General features: G+C 38.6%; 1 protein-coding gene across 3 annotated transcripts in view; it reads right to left on the bottom strand.

Annotated features, from left to right (window-relative positions):
* LOC108388152 (peptidyl-prolyl cis-trans isomerase FKBP5) overlaps positions 1–19,574 on the bottom strand; it is a 133,672-nt gene that overhangs the window by 65,070 nt on the left and 49,028 nt on the right. For all 3 annotated transcript variants that reach the window (XM_073224013.1, XM_073224012.1, XM_073224014.1), the window contains one exon: positions 1,378–1,509. In XM_073224013.1, coding sequence (XP_073080114.1) covers positions 1,378–1,482 — 105 coding nt within the window. In that variant the 5' untranslated portion in view covers positions 1,483–1,509. The remainder of the gene's footprint in view (positions 1–1,377; positions 1,510–19,574) is intronic.

Here is a 19,574-nt window from a genome sequence, read left to right as displayed (position 1 = left end):
TTAAGTACATTGCCCCAGGACACAAAGTTAGCAGATTTATTTAATCTCAACCAAAAGTCCCATGGTGAAACCTGAGGCTCTAGACAGTGGTAAATATTATTTAAAGAGTTTACAATCTCAAAATGTTTTTTATAAGCCTAAAAATCTTATTAGGTTTATTTTCTAGAACAAATCCAAGTCTGAGGCTAGTTGGGGACTATGTTTTTTGTATGGGTGCTCTGAAGATGAAAAAGAAGGACTTAAATCGAGGTAGGGAGATGCTAAGGACAGCCTACAGAGTTTCCACTATCTCTAGAAACATCCTGGAGTTAGAGATGAATAATTCATATAGCTATAAGGTTGATAAGCCCTCTGAAAGAAGATATCATGATATAAATCTACAGCATAAAGCCCTTATTGTATAGTTGCAAGTCTCCAAAATTTGGCTTAGCACATCGCAAATTAGTAATAAACAGGCACAGGAAGAAGTTTTCACATAAACAAGATCAGACAAAACAAACTAAAAAATTCTCATTTACTAGTGTTGACTCAAAAAGATATTAAAACTCAGCTTAATGGTAATATTTAGAATGTATAAGATAATCTTTTTAGCCAAAAAAATTAACTCAACTATATAAAACTTCTACATGTAACAGCATTGGAGAAATAATGACTTAATATGATTAAAATCATTTAACTCTCAGCTTCAGTTTATTTACTTACATGAAATATAAATATATATGTTTCGTATATAAATGGAAGAATCAACAGGTGCTGACTGCCTCACAAGACTATAGTGAGATACAAATTAAAAAATACAAAAATGATTATGATTACAGAGGGAAAAAATATAAAGTATTTTGATGAAGAAAGCCAATTCAAAAAGATATATTCTCTGATGAAACCTCAAAAAATACCTTCACTGCACATAGGAACACAATTTGTATGTAAAAACAAATTCTTTTGAACTTTGCAAGTTAGTCTTTTTTTTTCCTTTAAGTAAGTCTTTTTGAGTTGTCATTAGATTGCTTTAGTATATTTAAATATTATATTAAAATAATAACCCATTTGTATACTCTGCTGATAGGAAGACACAGCCTTTTGGAGTCAGACATAACTTGGACTTGAACCCCAGATCTGCACTTACCAAGATACAGCTACTGGGCAAGTTAATTTACCTAGCTTGGCCTCAGTTCTGCCATCTATAACCTGAGATTAGAAATAAACCTCAAGTTATGAAATAAAGATGAAATGAGAATTTAGCTGTACTGGTTGGCACTTAGTAAGCCTCAAACATTATTCACCTCCACCTCCAGCCAAAAAAAACAAATATTTTTTTATAAATAATCTTTCCAGACAGCAAATTTTCTTATATGTCATTCACCCATGTGGCCTTACCTTTAATACTCCTCTATCTTTTTTGGAGGTAATATCCTCTCCCCGTTCAGCAACAGCTGCTGCTGGGTTTTCTCCATTGTTCTTGGCACCTTCATCAGTAGTCATTTTCTTTTATATTTCTCAGTAGAAACCCTACAGAGAAGAAACATGTTTGGCTAGAAAAAAAAATAATTCCTTTATGCATATTAAAATGCTCCTAACTAAGCTTTACCTGATCTAAGATTTACTTAAAGCCAATAAGGTTTTGATGAAACCTTAATATTTGCTGGCTTCCAATGAAAACAAAAATATTTGCTATGAGCATGTACTGATGTCACAAGACATGTAAACAAAACACCATCCAACTCTTCAATTTCCATCAGCTTGGTCCCAAATTAGAGAGTAGTACAAGTCAGGTTTGGTAGTGATCATGTATGGGCAAGTTTTCAGAACTTTGAAAAATTTTTTTTCCTATAACCATATTGTTTACAAGAGAAGTAAGAATTTAGCAGGTGATCTGATCAAAGAAATGACAACATAGTGGTAAATAGAAAAGGCTTTTTGGAAGCTGACAGAGCCCAGTCTGAGTTCTAGATCCAGCAACAACTGTCTGACATTTGCAAACTTACTTACCCTTGCTGAGCCTCAATGTAACATCTGTAAAATGGGCATAGTATACTTGTTCATAGTTCTTGTGAGGCATTTATGAGGTAACATGTTAAGAGATTAGCTGAGTCCTAACTTGAAATTTTCAGTATTTATTATGATTATTATTGCTCTTCTATAGGGCGGTATTTTTCATTTCCTGCTCAAAGAATGAAGTTTTTCCATAGCACAGCATTCAAGGTCCTTCACAATCTCTTTCAGGTCTAGCTCCTAACCTGTCTTTTAGGTCTAGCTTCCACTACTTTCTTTTACTTTGTTTCATGCAGCTCATGCTCCAGCTAGACCAGACTGTTTCCTCTCCCACGATAAGCCCTATGCTTTCCCATCTCCATGTTTTTGGTCATTCTTTTTCTGCCCCAAATGTCACCTCCATCATACCAACCTTGACCTTATATTCGGAGGCTGCCCTTTTCTGTACTTTTTTGCTCTTCTCGTGATTTGTTGTCTATAATATTCATAAGACAGACTTGTTGGATTTAAAAGATTCTTGAGAGCAAAGGCTTTGTTCACATTTAGATTCTCTAGAACATCTTTACCTTTTAGACTGGTTAAGACAGAAAGGGCAAGGAATTTGGGCTCCTTACAAGCTGTTTAATGTTGGCTATTTGAACTAAGCCTTTTTTTCCCTACCGTGTAATTAGAATAAAATATCTACTTTCGCAGAATCATCTTCTGGGTTAAATGGTATAATGTGTATTTTTAAAAGTATAATATTCCAATGTTAGCTCTTATTATCAGCCACTCAAATGACAGATACTTTTTCATGTAAGACAAACCAATATTGCCAACAGGCTAATCAATATATGAAACAAAACACACCTCATTGGCAGTTGCCATGATTAATTCTATATTGCTCTCCTGATTGAATAGGGAAAGTCAAGAACTAATTACTTCTACAGCTATTCCATATTAGGCTAAAAATGGATGCAAGTATCCCTAAAATCACCTGCTGGACCCTACTGTCACACAGTCAAAAAGACCTATTTTACACTTGTGAAAAAAGTCTTATTGATAGAACTGGTAATCAGGCAACTCAAGCATATATTGCCATTTTAATTCAATTCCAGCTGATCTATATTTACTTCAGTGTCAACAGAGACACAATTCGTATTTTGCTGTGCCCAAAAATCTTCAAACAGAACACCCAAAACCAGGGTATTAAGCCCCTTTACTATATTTTCTAGGACAGTTTATACTAAACAAGATCCAAATGCTTGGCTCAGGATAAGGGAGAGGTCAGAATAAAGCATTCTCAAACAAACAACATAACTTAAGTACCCAGCTGTAAATGATGCTGGGCTAGATAATTAGGAAAATTAGATGAACACTGTTGGTTCCCAACTTAGAAACCTACTACTTATAACAGACTCTCTGATGTGCAGAAACTTGTAGAATGCACCTCAAAAACAGGGAGGAAAGATTTTTTTCAGATATTCTGAGGGTCATGGACCATATTCCTGTTAAAATACATATACAAAATATCCTGGGCTTCACAGGTATACTGGCATCCATCAGTAGACCCATGGGGAAACCATGGATTAAATCAATAAGCAAATTAACACCACCAAGAGAAAGGTTATTAGGGACCAGGACAGCCACAACGTCTCAAAGCATAAACCTATAGATTACTTATCAAAAAAGGAAAAAAGGCTTTCCAATGAAGTAATCTGACACATACCCCCTTAATACAAGTGATCTGTATTATGATTAAACTCTGCCCTTCACCAATAACATAAACTGATATGATTGTGCCTCCTGATATGACAATAATGGCAAGTATGCATGTACTATTTCTCCCAAATATATTTAACCTGAATCTAATCAAGAAGAAAAGAAAAGATGGAGGAGAAGCCATGATGGCCATGAGTAGGGCAGTGGAAACCTCCTCACAAAACCATACATATTTTTGAAAATACAACAAGTACAACTATTCCTAAAAGACAGACCAGTGGATACAGTACAAAGCCAGGCTACATCTACATCTGCGAGAACTCAGCAGCTCATGAAGGGGGTAAAATACAAGCCGCGGCCCGGCGGGACCCGAGCGCGCCCCCACCCCAGCTCCCCGGCAGGAAGAAAGGAGTCAGAGCAGGAAGGGAGTGAAAGCCCAGGATGCTAAACAACCAGCTCTAGTAAACAGCACCGGGAGTGCAGACACACAGTGCATGGTGTGCTGGATATTAGAGAATCAGGGATGCAAAATCTGCAAGCAGGTCTCTGCAACTGGATAACCATGAGGCTGCTCCAGGAGTGTGGGTAACTGACACAGTCAGCGGAGAAGGGCAAGGCGACCAGAAAACAGAAAAGGACTTTGTTCTCCCAGCTGACACACCTGCTACCTGCCTACAGCTACCTCTATTGCCATGAAAAGGCAAAAGAATCTGGTCCACTCCAGAATTACCCAGACAACCCATGAGAGAGGGCCTGGGGAGACAGATTTAACCAATTTTCCTGAAAAAGAATTCAAAATAAAGGTCATAACCATGCTGAAGGACCTGCAGAGAAATATGCAAGAGCTAAAGGATCCAGTTGGGAGGGAGAATACAGAAATAAAGCAATCTCTGGAAGGACTTAAAAGCAGATTGGATGAGGTACAAGAGGCCATTAATGGAATAGAAATCAGAGAACAGGAACACAGAGAAGCTGAGGCAGAGAGAGATAAAAGGATCTCCAGGAATGAAAGAATATTAAGAGAACTGTGTGATCAATTCAAACGGAACAATATTTACATTATAGGAATACCAGAAGAAGGAGAGAGAGAAAAAGGGATAGAAAGTGTCTTTGAAGAAATAATTGCTGAAAACTTCCCCAGATGGGGGGGGAGGAAATAGTCTCTAAGACCATGGAGGTCCAGAGAACTCCCAACAAAAGGGACACAGGGAGGAAAACACCAAGACATATAATAATTAAAATGGCAAAGATCAAACGCAATGACAGAGAATTAAAGGCAGCCAGATAGAGAAAAAAGGTTACTTACAAAGGAAAACGCATCAGGCTATCATCAGACTTCTCAACAGAAACTTTACAGGCCAGAAGAGAATGGCATGATATATTTAATGCAATGAAACAGAAGGGCCTTGAACCAAGAATACTGTATTCAGCATGATTATTATTTAAATATGAAGGAGGGATTAAACAATTCTCAGACAAACAAAAGTTGAGGGAATTTGCCTCCCATAAACCACCTGTACAGGATATTTTAAAGGGATTGCTCTAGATGGAAGCACTCCTAAGGATAAATAGATGTTAAGAGAGAAAATAAAATCACACCAAAGAAAGAAGACCAACCAAATACTAATTAAAGGCAAAAATAAAATCAACTACTCACAAAAGTAGTCAAAGGAAACACAAAAGAGTACAGAATAAAACACCTAACATATAAAGAATGGAGGAGGAGGAATAAGAAGGGAGAGAAATAAAGAATTATCAGACTGTGTTTATAATAGCTTAATAAGAGAGTTAAGTTGGATGGTTAGATAGTAAAGAAACTACCCGAAATGGGTATACAGGGAAAGTACCTCAACATAATAAAGGCCATATATGACAAACCCACAGCCTACATCATACTTAACAGTGAGAAGCTGAAAGCTTTCCTTTAAGATTGGGAACAAGACAGGGATGCCCACTCTTCCCAGTTTTATTCAACATAGTACTAGAGGTCCTAGCCATGGCAATCAGGCAAAACAAAGAAATACAAGGAATCGAGATTGGTAAAGAAGTCAAACTGTCACTATTTGCAAATGACATGATATTGTACATAAAAAACCCTAAAGACTCCACTCCAAAACTACTAGATCTAATATCTGAATTCAGCAAAGTTTCAGGATACAAAATTAATACACAGGAATCTGCTGCATTCTTATACACTAACGGTGAAGTAGCAGAAAGAGAAATCAGGTAAATAATTCCATTCACAATTGCATCAAAAAGAATAAAATACCTTGGAATAAACCTAACCAAGAAAGTGAAAGGCCTATATCCTGAAAACTACAAAACACTCTTAAAATAAATTAAAGAGGACACTAACAAATGGTAACTCATCCCATGCTCTTGGCCAGGAAGAATTAATATCGTCAAAATGGTCAACCTGCCTAAAGCAATATACAGATTCAATGCAATCCCTATCAAAATATTGCATTCTTCAACGAACTGGAACATATACTTCTAAAATTCATTTGGAATGACAAAAGATTCCTAATAGCCAAAGTAATCCTGAGAAGGAAAAATGAAGCAGGGGTTATCTCGCTTCCCAACTTCAAACTCCACTACAAAGCCACAGTAATCAAGACAATTTGGTATTGGCACAAGAACAGAGCCACAGACCAGTGGAACAGAATAGAGAGTCCAGATATTAACCCAAACATATATACTCAATTAATATACAATAAAAGAGCCATGGATATACAAGGGAGAAATGAGAGCCTCTTCAACAGCTGGTATTGGCAAAACTGGACAGCTACATGTAAGAGAAGGAAACTGGATCATTGTCTAGCCCCATACACAAAAGTAAATTCAAAATGAATCAAATACCTGAATGTAAGTCGTGAAACCATAAAACTCTTAGAAAAAAACATAGACAAAAATCTCATAGACCTAAACATGAGCAACTTCTTCATGAATATATGTCCATGGGCAAGGGAAACAAAAGCAAAAATGAGAGGATCACGGGAAGATATCAGCGTGAGTTCAGAGGAAATCTCCTCCCCAAAACATATATTTATGAAACTACAATAAATACAACTATTCCTAAAAAAGACACTGGTTGATGCAGTCCAACAGCCAGGATACATCTACATCTGTGAGAAATCAACATCACATGAAGGGGGTAAGATACAAGCTGTGGCCAGGTGGAACCCGAATGCTCCCCCACCCCAAAACCTGGTGGGAAGAAAGGAGTCGGAATGGGAATGGAGTGAAAGCCCAGGACTGCTAAACACCCAGCTCTAGAAATCTGCACCCAGAACACAGACACAAGACGCACAGGGTGCTAGATATTAGAGAAACGGAAAAGAAAAACCTGTGGGCAGATTCCCGCGACCAGCACTGCTGAGACAAAAGAAAAGCGAGTGTTTTCTGGAAGTATTGAAGATACAGGGACCCCATAGCTGGATGAGGGTGCCCCGGAGCACTCAGACGGCAGCTGGGAATTCCGGGGAAACTTAGGCGCCCTAAACTCTGGGACAGCTTGCCAGTTGTTCCTCTGACTGGCGCGGACCCCGAGGCACCAGCCCAGTGGCAGGACAGTGGCGGGGCGCGCTGGGGGCGGAGGCGCTGGAAGGGACTGCGAGCGGATTCGTGAGCCAACAGCGCCAGAGGGGAAGCACAAGCCTGTCTGAGCCCACAATAGCGCGACCAAACAGCCCGGGTGCAGCTCATGCGCACTGGCGACAGTGGAGTCACAGAAGCCTGGTAGAGGCCCGCACGCACCTGCAGTGGAGCCAGAGGGAGTAGGCTCACTCCCAGAAGCCAACGAGAATCCCAGCCCAACACACAGCCACCCAGGCCAAACCCAAAGGCCGCTGCTGTCCCACAGCAGCCCGGCAGGGGTGCTGCTAGCATGGAGGAGCGCACCTGGCATGCCTGCCACTCCCTGCAGGGCTCCACGCTGCTCTGACGGAGACCCCGCCCACAGCAGCTTAGGGGACTAACCCGGTGGCTGCTCCAGGAGTGCGCATAACCTTCACAGGCGGCTGAGAAGGGCAAGGCATCCAGCAAGCAAGAAATGACGTTCATCTCCCAGCTGACACAACCGCAACCTGCCTACAGCCACCGCTATCACCATGAAAAGGAAAAAGATTTAGCCCAGTCCAAGATAGCTACACCAGCTGAGAAAGGATCTGCAGAGGCAGACCTAACCAGTCTCCCTGAAAAAGAATTCAAAATAAAAATCATAAACATGCTGACAGACCTGCAGAGAAATATGCAAGAGCTAAGGGATGAAGTCCAGATGGAGATTACAGACATCCGGAAGGAGATTACAGATGTCCGGAGATTACAGAAGTGAAACAAACTCTGGAATGATTTATAAGCAGAATGGATAAGATGCAAGAGGCCATTGATGGAATAGAAACCAGACAACAGGAACACATAGAAGCTGATGCAGTGAGAGATAAAAGGATCTCCAGGAATGAAAGAATATTAAGAGAACTGTGTGACCAATCCAAAAGGAACAATATATGCATTATAGGGGTACCAGAGGAAGAAGAGAGAGAAAAAGGGATAGAAAGTGTCTTTGAAGAAATAATTGCTGAGAACTTCCACAAACTGGGGGAGGAAATAGTTGCTCAGACTACAGAGGCACACAGAACTCCCAAGAGTTGGGACCCAAAGAGGACAACACCAAGACACATAATAATTCAAACGGCAAAGATCAAGAACAAGGACAGAGTATTAAGGGTAGCCAGAGAGAGAAAAAAGGCCACCCACAAAGGAAAACCCATCAGGCTATCATCAGACTTCTCAACAGAAACCCTACAGGCCAGAAGAGAATGGCATGATGTATTTAATGCAATGAAACAGAAGGACCTTGAAATAAGGATACTGTATCCAGCACGATTATCATTTAAATATGAAGGAGGGATTAAACAATTCCCTTACAAGCAAAAGTTGAAGAAATTTGCCTCCCACAAACCACCTCTACAGGGTATCTTAGAAGGACTACTCTAGATGGGAGCACAGAACAAAAGACCCAACATATGAAGAATGGAGGAGGAGGAAAAAGGGAAAGAAATAATCATCAGACTGTGTTTATAACAGCTCAATAAGTGAGTTAAGTCAGACAGTAAGGTAGTCAACAAGCTAAGGTTGAACCTTTGGTAACCACGAATCTAAAGCCTGCAATGGCAGTAAGTACATATCTTTCAATAATCACCCAAAATGTAAATGGACTGAATGCACCAATCAAAAGACACAGAGTAATAGAATGGATAAAAAAGCAAGACCCATCTATATGCTGCTTACAAGAGACTCACCTCAAACCCAAAGGTAGGCACAGATTAAAAGTCAAGGGACGGAGAAAGATATTTCATGGAAACAGCAGGGAGAAAAAAACAGGTGTTACAATACTAGTATCAGACAAAATAGACTTCAAAACAAAGAAAGTAACAAGAGATAAAGAAGGACACTACATAGTGATAAAGGGCTCAGTCTAACAAGAGTATATAACCATTATAAACACATATGCACCCAATACAGGAGCACCAATATATGTGAAACAAATACTAACAGAATTAAAGGAGGAAATAGAATGCAATGCATTCATTTTGGGAGACTTTGACACACCATTCACTCCAAAGGACAGATCCATCAGACAGAAAAGAAGTAAGGACACAGAGGCACTGAACAACACACTAGAACAGATGGACCTAATAGACATCTATAGAACTCTACATCCAAAAGAAACAGGATACACATTCCTCTCAAGTGCACATGGAACATTCTCCAGAATACACCACATACTAGGCCACAAAAAGAGCCTCAGTAAATTCCAAAAGATCAAAATCTTACCAACCAACATTTCAGACAGCAAAGGTGTAAAACTAGAAATAAATTGTACAAAGAAAGCAAAAAGGCTCACAAACACATGGAGGCTTAACAACATGCTCCTAATCAATGGATCAACGACCAAATTAAAATGGAGATACAGCAACATATGGAAACAAATGACAACAACAACACAAAGCCGCAACTTCTGTGGGACGCAGCGAAAGCAGTCTTAAGAGGAAAGTATATAGCAATCCAGGCATATTTAAAGAAGGAAGAACAATCCCAAATGAATAGTCTAATGTCACAATTATTGAAATAAATAAAATTGAGAATAAGACAATAGAAAAAATCAATGAAACCAAGAGCAGGTTCTTTGAAAAAATGAACAAAATAGGTAAGCCTATAGCCACACTTATTAAGAGAAAAAGAGAATCAACACACATGAACAGAATCAGAAACAATAAAGGAAAAATCACGACAGACCCCACAGAAATACAAAGAATTATTAGAGAATACTATGAAAACCTATATGCTAACAAGCTGGAAAACCTAGGAGAAATGGACAACTTCCTAGAAAAATACAACCTTCCAAGACTGACCCAGAAAGAAACAGAAAATCTAAACAGAACAATTACCAGCAACGAAATTGAAGCGGTAATCAAAAAAGTACCCAAGAACAAAACCCTCAGGCCAGGTGCATTTACCTGGGAATTTTATCAGACATACAGAGAAGGCATAATACCCATTCTCCTTAAAGTTTTCCAAAAAATAGAAGGAGGGAATACGTTCCGACTCATTCAATGAGGCCAACATCACCCTAATACCAAAACCAGGCAAAGACCTCACAAAAAAGAAAACTACAGACCAACACCCCCAATGAATGTAGATGCAAAAATACTCAACAAAATATCAGCAAACCGAATTCAAAACTACATCAAAAGTATCATACACCATGACCAAGTGGGATTCATCCCAGGGATGCAAGGATGGTACAACATTCAAAAATCCATCAGCATCATCTACGACATCAACAAAAAGGACAAAAACCACATAATCATCTCTATAGATGCTCAAAAAGCATCCAACAAAATTCAACATCGATTCATGATAAAAACTCTCAACAAAATGGGCATAGAGGGCAAGTACCTCAAGATAATAAAGGCCATATATGATAAACCCACAGCTAACATCATACTGAACAGAGAGAGGCTGAAAGCTTTTCCTCTGAGATCGGGAACAAGACAGGGATGCCCACTCTCCCCACTATTATTCAACGTAGTAGTGGAGGTCCTAGCCACAGCAATCAGACAAAACAAAGAAATACAAGGAATCCAGATTGGTAAAGAAGAAGTTAAACTGTCACTTTTTGCAGATGACATGTGTACATAAAAAACTCTAAAGACCACTGCAAAACTACTAGAACTAATATCAGAATTCAGCAAAGTTGCAGGATGCAAAATTAACACACAGAAATCTGTGGCTTTCCTATACGCTAACAATGAACTAATAGAAAGAGAAATCAGGAAAACAATTCCATTCACAATAGCCTCAAAAAGAATAAAATACCTAGGAATAAACCTAACCAAAGAAGTGAAAGACCTATACCCTGAAAACTGCAAGACACTCTTAAGAGAAATTAAAGAGGTCACTAACAAATGGAACTCATCCTATGCTCCTGGTTGGGAAGAATTAATATCGTCAAAATGGCCATGCTGCCCAAAGCAATATACAGATTCGATGCAATCCCATCAAATTACCAACAGCATTCTTCAATGAACTGGAACAAATAGTTCAAAATTCATATGGAACCACCAAAGACCCAGAATAGCCAAAGCTATCCTGAGAAGGAAGAATAAAGTAGAGGGGGATCTCGCTCCCCAACTTCAAGCTCTACTACAAAGCCACAGTAATCAAGACAATTTGGTACTGGCACAAGAACAGAGCCACAGACCAGTGGAACAGAATAGAGACTCCAAACATTAACCCAAACACATATGGCCAATTAATATATGATAAAGGAGCCATGGACATACAATGGGGAAAGGGCAGTCTCTTGAACAGATGGTGCTGGCAAAACTGGACAGCTACATGTAAGAGAATGAAACTGGATCACTGTCTAACCCCATACATAAGAGTAAATTCGATAGGGATCAAAGACCTGAATATAAGTCATGAAACCATAAAACTCTTAGAAAAAAACATAGGCAAAAATCTCTTGGACATAAACATGAGCGACTTCTTAATGAACATATCTCCCCAGGCAAGGGAAACAAAATAAAAAATGAATAAGTGGGACTATATCAAGCTAAAAAGCTTCTGTACAGCAAAGGACACCATCAATAGAACAAAAAGGCATCCTAAAATATGGGAGAATATTTTCATAAATGACGGATCCAATAAAGGATTGACATCCAAAATATATAAAAAGCTCACACACCTCAACAAACATAAAGCAAATAATCCAATTAAAAAATGAGCACAGGAGCTGAATAGACAGTTCTCTAAAGAAGAAATCCAGATGGCCGACAGGCACATGAAAAGATGCTCCACATCACTAATCATCAGGGAAATGCAAATTAAAATCACAATGAGATATCACCTCACACCAGTAAGGATCCATCATCGAAAAGACAACAACAAATGCTTGCGAGGTTGTGGAGAAAGGGGAACCCTCCTACACTGCTGGTGGGAATGTAAATTAGTTCAACCACTGTGGAAAGCAGTATGGAGGTTCCTCAAAATGCTCAAAATAGACTTACCATTTGACCCAGGAATTCTACTCCTAGGAATTTACCCTAAGACTGCAGCACTCCGGTTTGAAAAAGACAGATGTACCCCCATGTTTATCGTGGCACTATTTACAATAGCCAAGATATGGAAGCAACCTAAATGTCCATCAGTAGATGAATGGATAAAGATGTGGTACATACACAATGGAATATTATTCAGCCATGAGAAGAATACAAATCCTACCATTTGCAACAACATGGATGGAGCTAGAGGTACTATGCTCAGTGAAATAAGCCAGGTAGAGAAAGAGAAGTATGAAATGATTTCATTCATCTGTGGAGTACGAGAACAAAGAAAAAACTGAAGGAACAAAACAAGCAGAATCACAGAACCCAAAAATGGACTAAAAGTTACCAAAGGGAAAGGGACTGGAGAGGATGGGTGGGAAGGGAGGAATAAGAGGGAAAAAGGGGTATTACGATTAGTACTCATAATGTAGGATGGGTGGCACCGGAAGGCAGTATAGCACAGAGAAGACAAGTAGTGATTCTATAGCATCTTACTATGGTGATGGATAGTGACCTTAATAGATTATATGGTGGGGACTTGATAATGGAGGAGAGTCTAGTAACCTAATGTTGCTCATGTAATTGTACATTAATGAAACAAAAAAAACTTCATTAATAACATACTGAAACTTCAGTTAACATAACTAAATTGTCAGCCCACCCCTTCCCCTATAGAGGAAGTCATTTTAAAGCTTTATGCACTAATTCCCCATGTGTGCTACTTACTGTGTTGTTATTCTGCTGAAATACAGATAACTTGTATCAGATTGTCCTAAAGTCTAACAGGAGAGTTTTCAGAAAAAAGAATATAGGAACTGGCTACTTTGATAGTAGCACAGAAAATTACAGCAGCATTCTAAGTACCCAGATGTCTCGGCCATAAAGGCTTTCAGCCTCCTACAACTAAAACACAAAAGAAAGGAAAAAACCACAAGGAAAGAGATATATGTAGGGCTTGTAATTGAATGCAGTGTTAAGTACATCTCAATTTTTTTTTAGAGGGCATTTCTCATATTAATTGATCAAATGGTTGTTAACAACAATAAAATTCTGTATAGGGGAGTCAATGCTCAATGCACAATCATTAATCCATCTCAAGCCTAATTCTCATCACTCTCCAATCTTCTGAAGCATAATGAACAAGTTCTTACATGGTGAACAGTACAAGGATAGTCAACACAGAAACTTTCGGTTTTGATCATGCATTATGAACTATAAACAATCAGGTCAAATGTGAATATTTGTTTGATTTTTATACCTGATTTATATGTGGATCCCACATTTCTCCCTTTATTATTATTATTTTTATTTTTAATAAAATGCTGAAGTGGTAGGTAGATGCAAGATAAAGGTAGAAAACATAGTTTAGTGTTGTAAGAGAGCAATTGTAGATGATCAGGTTTGTGTCTGTAGACTATGTGTTAATCCAAGCTGGACAAGGGCAATAAAACATCCACGGATGCAGAAAATTTCTCTCAAAACGGGGGGGGGGAGGTGAGGTTCAAAGCTTCACCACTGTTGATCCCCAATTTCTGACCGGATGGCCCCCCCCCCTGCAACTGTGCCTGTCTTAGGTTGTTCCTCCCTTGAGGAATCTTACCCGTCTCTGGCTAACCAGTCACCTTCCGGGACCATACAGGGAGATGTAAAGTTGGTAAGTGAGAGAGAAGCCATATTGTTTGAAAAGGTTAGCTTTTTACTTCTTTGCAGATTTATGCCCTGTGGCTTCTATGCCCAGCATTTGTCTTGAGGTATCTTTACCACGTGGAGGAATTATGATACTCGGTAAATTCGATCTGAGGAACGAATTCTATTTAAGGGTTATAATTAGGAAGGAAGAAGAAAAGTTATAGAGGTAGCAGATGGAAGAAAACATGGGAGGATTGATTATTTCTTTGACATATCTTCTTGTAGAGTAACTTAAGCATGTATAGGTTTTAAACTACTAACTAAATTGCGCACACATATTAACATAATAGGAATACGGTTACATAAACAAAGCAGATCTATAATTACCAGCCATCTCCAGTGAAGCCAAGAAAACCAGTTAGGCACCCTAGGCATTTGTGAAAATTTGTCTATGATATGATGGATATGGTCCAACTGTATTTGAACAGTCTCAGAGAAATCACACAAATTAAAGCAACCCATTTCTGGGAACTGCTCACATCCCATATGTTCTTTTAACCATAGATAGTCTGTAGTTGTAAGATTTTGGAGCGCTACAACTTGCACTTCTCCTAATTCTTCATTGAGTTCCAACAGTATAGATACAGTCAAATTTGTTGTTTTACTATATGCACAGGCCAGCTTAGATATTTCCTTGTTCATTCCAATGGCAAGTCCAGGAAACGGTGGGATGGATGCAGCTACAACTGCAGCATCGCCTGGATCTTTGTGAAGGTTTTTTGATGATCATCTTCTGGTATGAGTCTTCCAGAGAGTGCTGATGTTGGAAGTTCTTCTTCATATCGTATCTTAGTTCATTTTCTGGGTAGCGAAATTAGGCTTTGATCTTTTGTATAAAAACAAACAGACCCTTTGCCCACACTTTGATATGCCCTTTAAACCATTGTGTAGAACTCATTGGAGGCCACCACACTGGAACTGCTTTCTTTTTTTTTTTATTAAGAGAAAGGAATATTATCAGAAAAGTGTACCTCCATAGCCGATCATCTGACACCCTTTAAGTGATCAAAACTAAGGATATTTAAAGCATGCGTTCATCTCTGTTTTACCATTATTTTTATCCTATCAAGGAGTAATCCCCCTTTTCTTTCTTCTTTCTTTCTTTTTTTTTAATTTTAATCTACACTTACATGAAGAATACTATGTTTACTAGGCTCTCCCCTATACCAGGTCCCCCCTATAAACCACATTACAGTCACTGTCCATCAGCATAGTAAAATGTTGTAGAATCACTACTTGTCCTCTCTGTGTTGTACAGCTCTCCCCTTCTTCCCTCCCCCCCTTGCATGCTAATCTTAATAACCCCTTTCTTCTTCCCCCCCTTATCCCTCCCTGCGCACCGATCCTCCCCAGTCCCTTTTCCTTTGGTACCTGTTAGTCCATTTTTGGGTTCTGTCATTCCGCTGCTGTTTTGTTCCCTCAGTTTTTCTTTTGTTCTTATACTCCTCAGATGAGTGAAATCATTTGGTATTTCTCTTTCTCCACTTGGCTTATTTCACTGAGCATAATACCCTCCAGCTCCAACCATGTTGCTGCAAATGGTAGGATTTTTCCTCTTCTTATGGCTGAGTAGTATTCCATTGTGTATATGTACCACATCTTCTTTATCCATTCATCTACCGATGGACATTTAGGTTGCTTCCAATTCTTGGCTATTGTAAATAGTGCTGCGATAAACATAGGGGTGCATCTGTCTTTCTCAAACTTGATTGCTGCATTCTCAGGGTAAATTCCTAGGAGTGGAATTCCTGGGTCAAATGGTAGGTCTGTTTTGAGCATTTTGATGATCCTCCATACTGCTTTCCACAATGGTTGAACTAATTTACATTCCCACAAGCAGTGTAGGAGGGTTCCCCTTTCTCCACAGCCTCGCCAACATTTGTTGTTATTTGTCTTTTGGGTGGCAGCCATCCTTACTGGTGTGAGGTGATACCTCATTGTAGTTTTAATTTGCTTTTCTCTGATAATTAGCGATGTGGAGCATCTTTTCATGTGTCTGTTGGCCATCTGTATTTCTTTTTTTAGAGAACTGTCTGTTCAGTTCCTCTGCCCATTTTTTAATTGGGTTATTTGTTTTTTGTTTGTTGAGGCATGTGAGCTCTTTATGTATTCTGGACGTCAAGCCTTTATTGGATTTGTCATTTTCAAATATATTCTCCCATACTGTATGGTTCCTTTTTGTTCTATTGATGGTGTCTTTCGCTGTACAGAAGCTTTTCAGCTTAATGTAGTCCCACTTGTTCATTTTTGCTGTTGTTTTCCTTGCCTGGGGAGATATGTTCAAGAAGAGGTCACTCATGTTTATGTCTAAGAGGTTTTTGCCTATGTTTTTTACCAAGAGTTTAATGGTTTCATGACTTACATTCAGGTCTTTGATCCATTTTGAGTTTACTTTTGTATATGGGGTTAGACAATGGTCCAGTTTCATTCTCGTGCATGTAGCTGTCCAGTTTTGCCAGCACCATCTGTTGAAGAGACTGTCATTTTGCCATTGTATGTCCATGGCTCCTTTATCAAATATTAATTGACCATATATGTTTGGGTTAATTTCTGGAGTCTCTAATCTGTTCCACTGGTCTGTGGCTCTGTTCTTGTGCCAGTACCAAATTGTCTTGATTACTGTGGCTTTGTAGTAGAGCTTGAAGTTGGGGAGTGAGATCCCCCCTACTTTATTCTTCTTTTTCAGGATTGCTTTGGCTATTCGGGGTCTTTGGTGGTTCCATATGAATTTTTGAATTATTTGCTCCAGTTCATTGAAGAATGTTGCTCGTAATTTGAGAGGGATTTCATCAAATCTATATATTGCTTTGGGCAGGATGGCCATTTTGACGATATTAATTCTTCCTACCATGAGCATGGGATGAGTTTCCTTTTGTTAGTGTCCCCTTTAACTTCTCTTAAGAGTGACTTGTAGTTTTCAGGGTACATGTCTTTCACTTCCTTGGTTAGGTTTATTCCTAGGTATTTTATTCTTTTTGATGCAATTGTGAATGGAATTGTTTTCCTGATTTCTCTTTCTATTGGTTCATTGTTAGTGTATAGGAAAGCCACAGATTTCTGTGTGTTAATTTTGTATCCTGCAACTTTGCTGTATTCCGATATCAGTTCTAGTAGTTTTGGAGTGGAGTCTTTAGGGATTTTTATGTACAGTATCATATCATCTGCAAATAGTGACAGTTTAACTTCTTCTTTACCAATCTGGATTCCTTGTATATCTTTGTTTTATCTAATTGCCATGGCTAGGACCTCTAGTACTATGTTAAATAACAGTGGGGAGAGTGGGCATCCCTGTCTGGTTCCCGATCTCAGAGGAAATGCTTTCAGCTTCTCGCTGTTCAGTATAATGTTAGCTGTGGGTTTATCATATATGGCCTTTATTATGTTGAGGTACTTGCCCTCTATTCCCATTTTGCTGAGAGTTTTTATCATGAATGGATGTTGGATTTTGTCACATGGTTTTTCAGCATCTATGGAGATGATCATGTGGTTTTTGTCTTTCTTTTTGTTTATGTGGTGGATGATGTTGATGGATTTTTGAATGTTGTACCATCCTTGCATCCCTGGGATGAATCCCACTTGGTCATGGTGTATGATCCTTTTGTTATACTGTTGAATTCTGTTTGCTAATATTTTATTGAGTATTTTTGCATCTACATTCATCAGAGATATTGGTCTGTAATTTTCTTTTTTGGTGGGGTCTTTGCCTGATTTTGGTATTAGGGTGATGTTGGCTTCATAGAATGAGTTTGGGAGTATTCCCTCCTCTTCTGTTTTTTGGAACACTTTAAGGAGAATGGGTATTATGTCTTCTCTGTGTGTCTGATAAAATTCCGAGGTAAATCCGTCCGGCCCCGGGGTTTTGTTCTTGGGTAGTTTTTTGATTACCATTTCAATTTCTTTGCTCGTAATTGGTTTGTTTAACTTTTGTGTTTCTTCCTTGGTCAGTCTTGGGAGGTTGTATTTTTCTAGGAAGTTGTCCATTTCTTCTAGGTTTTCCAGCTTGTTGGCATATAGGTTTTCATAGTAGTCTTTAATAATTCTTTGTATTTCTGTGGGGTCTGTCATGATTTTTTCATTCTCATTTCTGATTATGTTGATTTGTGTTGATTCTCTTTTTCTCTTAATAAGTTTGGCTAGAGGCTTATCTATTTTGTTTATTTTCTGAAAGAACCAGCTCTTGGATTTGTTGATTTTTGCTATTGTTTTATTCTTCCCAATTTTGTTTATTTCTTCTCTGGTCTTTATTATGTCCCTCCTTCTGCTGACTTTAGGCCTCATTTGTTCTTCTTTTTCCTGTTTCGGTAGCTGTGATGTTAGACTATTCATTTGGGATTGTTCTTCCTTCTTCAGGTGTGCCTGGATTGCTATATATTTTCCTCTTAAGACTGCTTTTGCTGCATCCCACAGAAGTTGGGGCTTTGTGTTGTTGTCATTTGTTTCTATATATTGCTTGATCTCTATTTTGATTTGTTCATTGATCCATTGATTATTTAGAAGCATGTTGTTAAGTCTCCATGTGTTTGTGAGCCTTTTTGTTTTCTTTGTAGAATTTATTTCTAGGTTTATACCTTTGTGGTCTGAAAAGTTGGTTGGTAGAATTTCAATCTTTTTTAATTTACTGAGGCTCTTTTGTGACCTAGTATGTGGTCTATTCTGGAGAATGTTCCATGTGCACTTGAGAAGAATGTATATCCTGTTGCTTTTGGATGTAGAGTTCTATAGATGTCTATTAGGTCCATCTGTTCTAGTGTGTTGTTCAGTGCCTGTGTATCCTTACTTATTTTCTGCCCGGTGGATCTATCCTTTGGGGCGAGTGGTGTGTTCAAGTCTCCTAAAATGAATGCATTGCAGTCTATTTCCCTCTTTAGTTCTGTTAGTATTTGTTTCACATATGCTGGTGCTTCCGCGTTGGGTGCATATATATTTAGTATGGTTATATCCTCTTGTTGGACTGAGCCCTTTATCATTATGAAGTGTCCTTCTTTATCTCTTGTTAGGCTTTCTTTGTTTTGAAGTCTATTTTGTCTGATATTAGTACTGCAACCCCTGCTTTCTTCTCACTGTTGTTTGCCTGAAATATGTTTTTCCATCCCTTGACTTTTAGTCTGTGCATGTCTTTCGGTTTGAGGTGAGTTTCTTGTAAACAGCATATAGATGGGTCTTGCTTTTTTATCTATTCTATTACTCTGTGTCTTTTGATTGGTGCATTAAGTCCATTTACATTTAGGGTGACTATTGAGAGATATGAAGTACATCTCAATTTTGAAAATCCATGTAAGGATGAACTAGAAAACTCTCACTTAACTTTCATCCCCAGGCCTCTGTCAAACATTCAAGTCCAGTAATACTGGAGTGTCACCAGGAGGTATGTATTTGCAGACAAGATATGCATACAAAGAAGAGATAGACATGCATGCAAAGAAACAAGTTTACACATAAAGGTTTACTGTATATCTGTATGAAACTGCACACTGTATTTATTCATCTACTTCATTCAGATTAGGGAATAGGGAGATGATGAATACTCTTATACATGATGATACACTTATTTTTTCCTCCTTTAAAAAAGAAACCTGTGGG

The sequence above is a fragment of the Manis javanica genome, chromosome 16, assembly GCF_040802235.1.
Source record: "Manis javanica isolate MJ-LG chromosome 16, MJ_LKY, whole genome shotgun sequence".
NCBI classification, from domain to species: Eukaryota; Metazoa; Chordata; class Mammalia; order Pholidota; family Manidae; genus Manis; species Manis javanica.
This window is presented reverse-complemented; position numbering and strand designations above follow the sequence as displayed.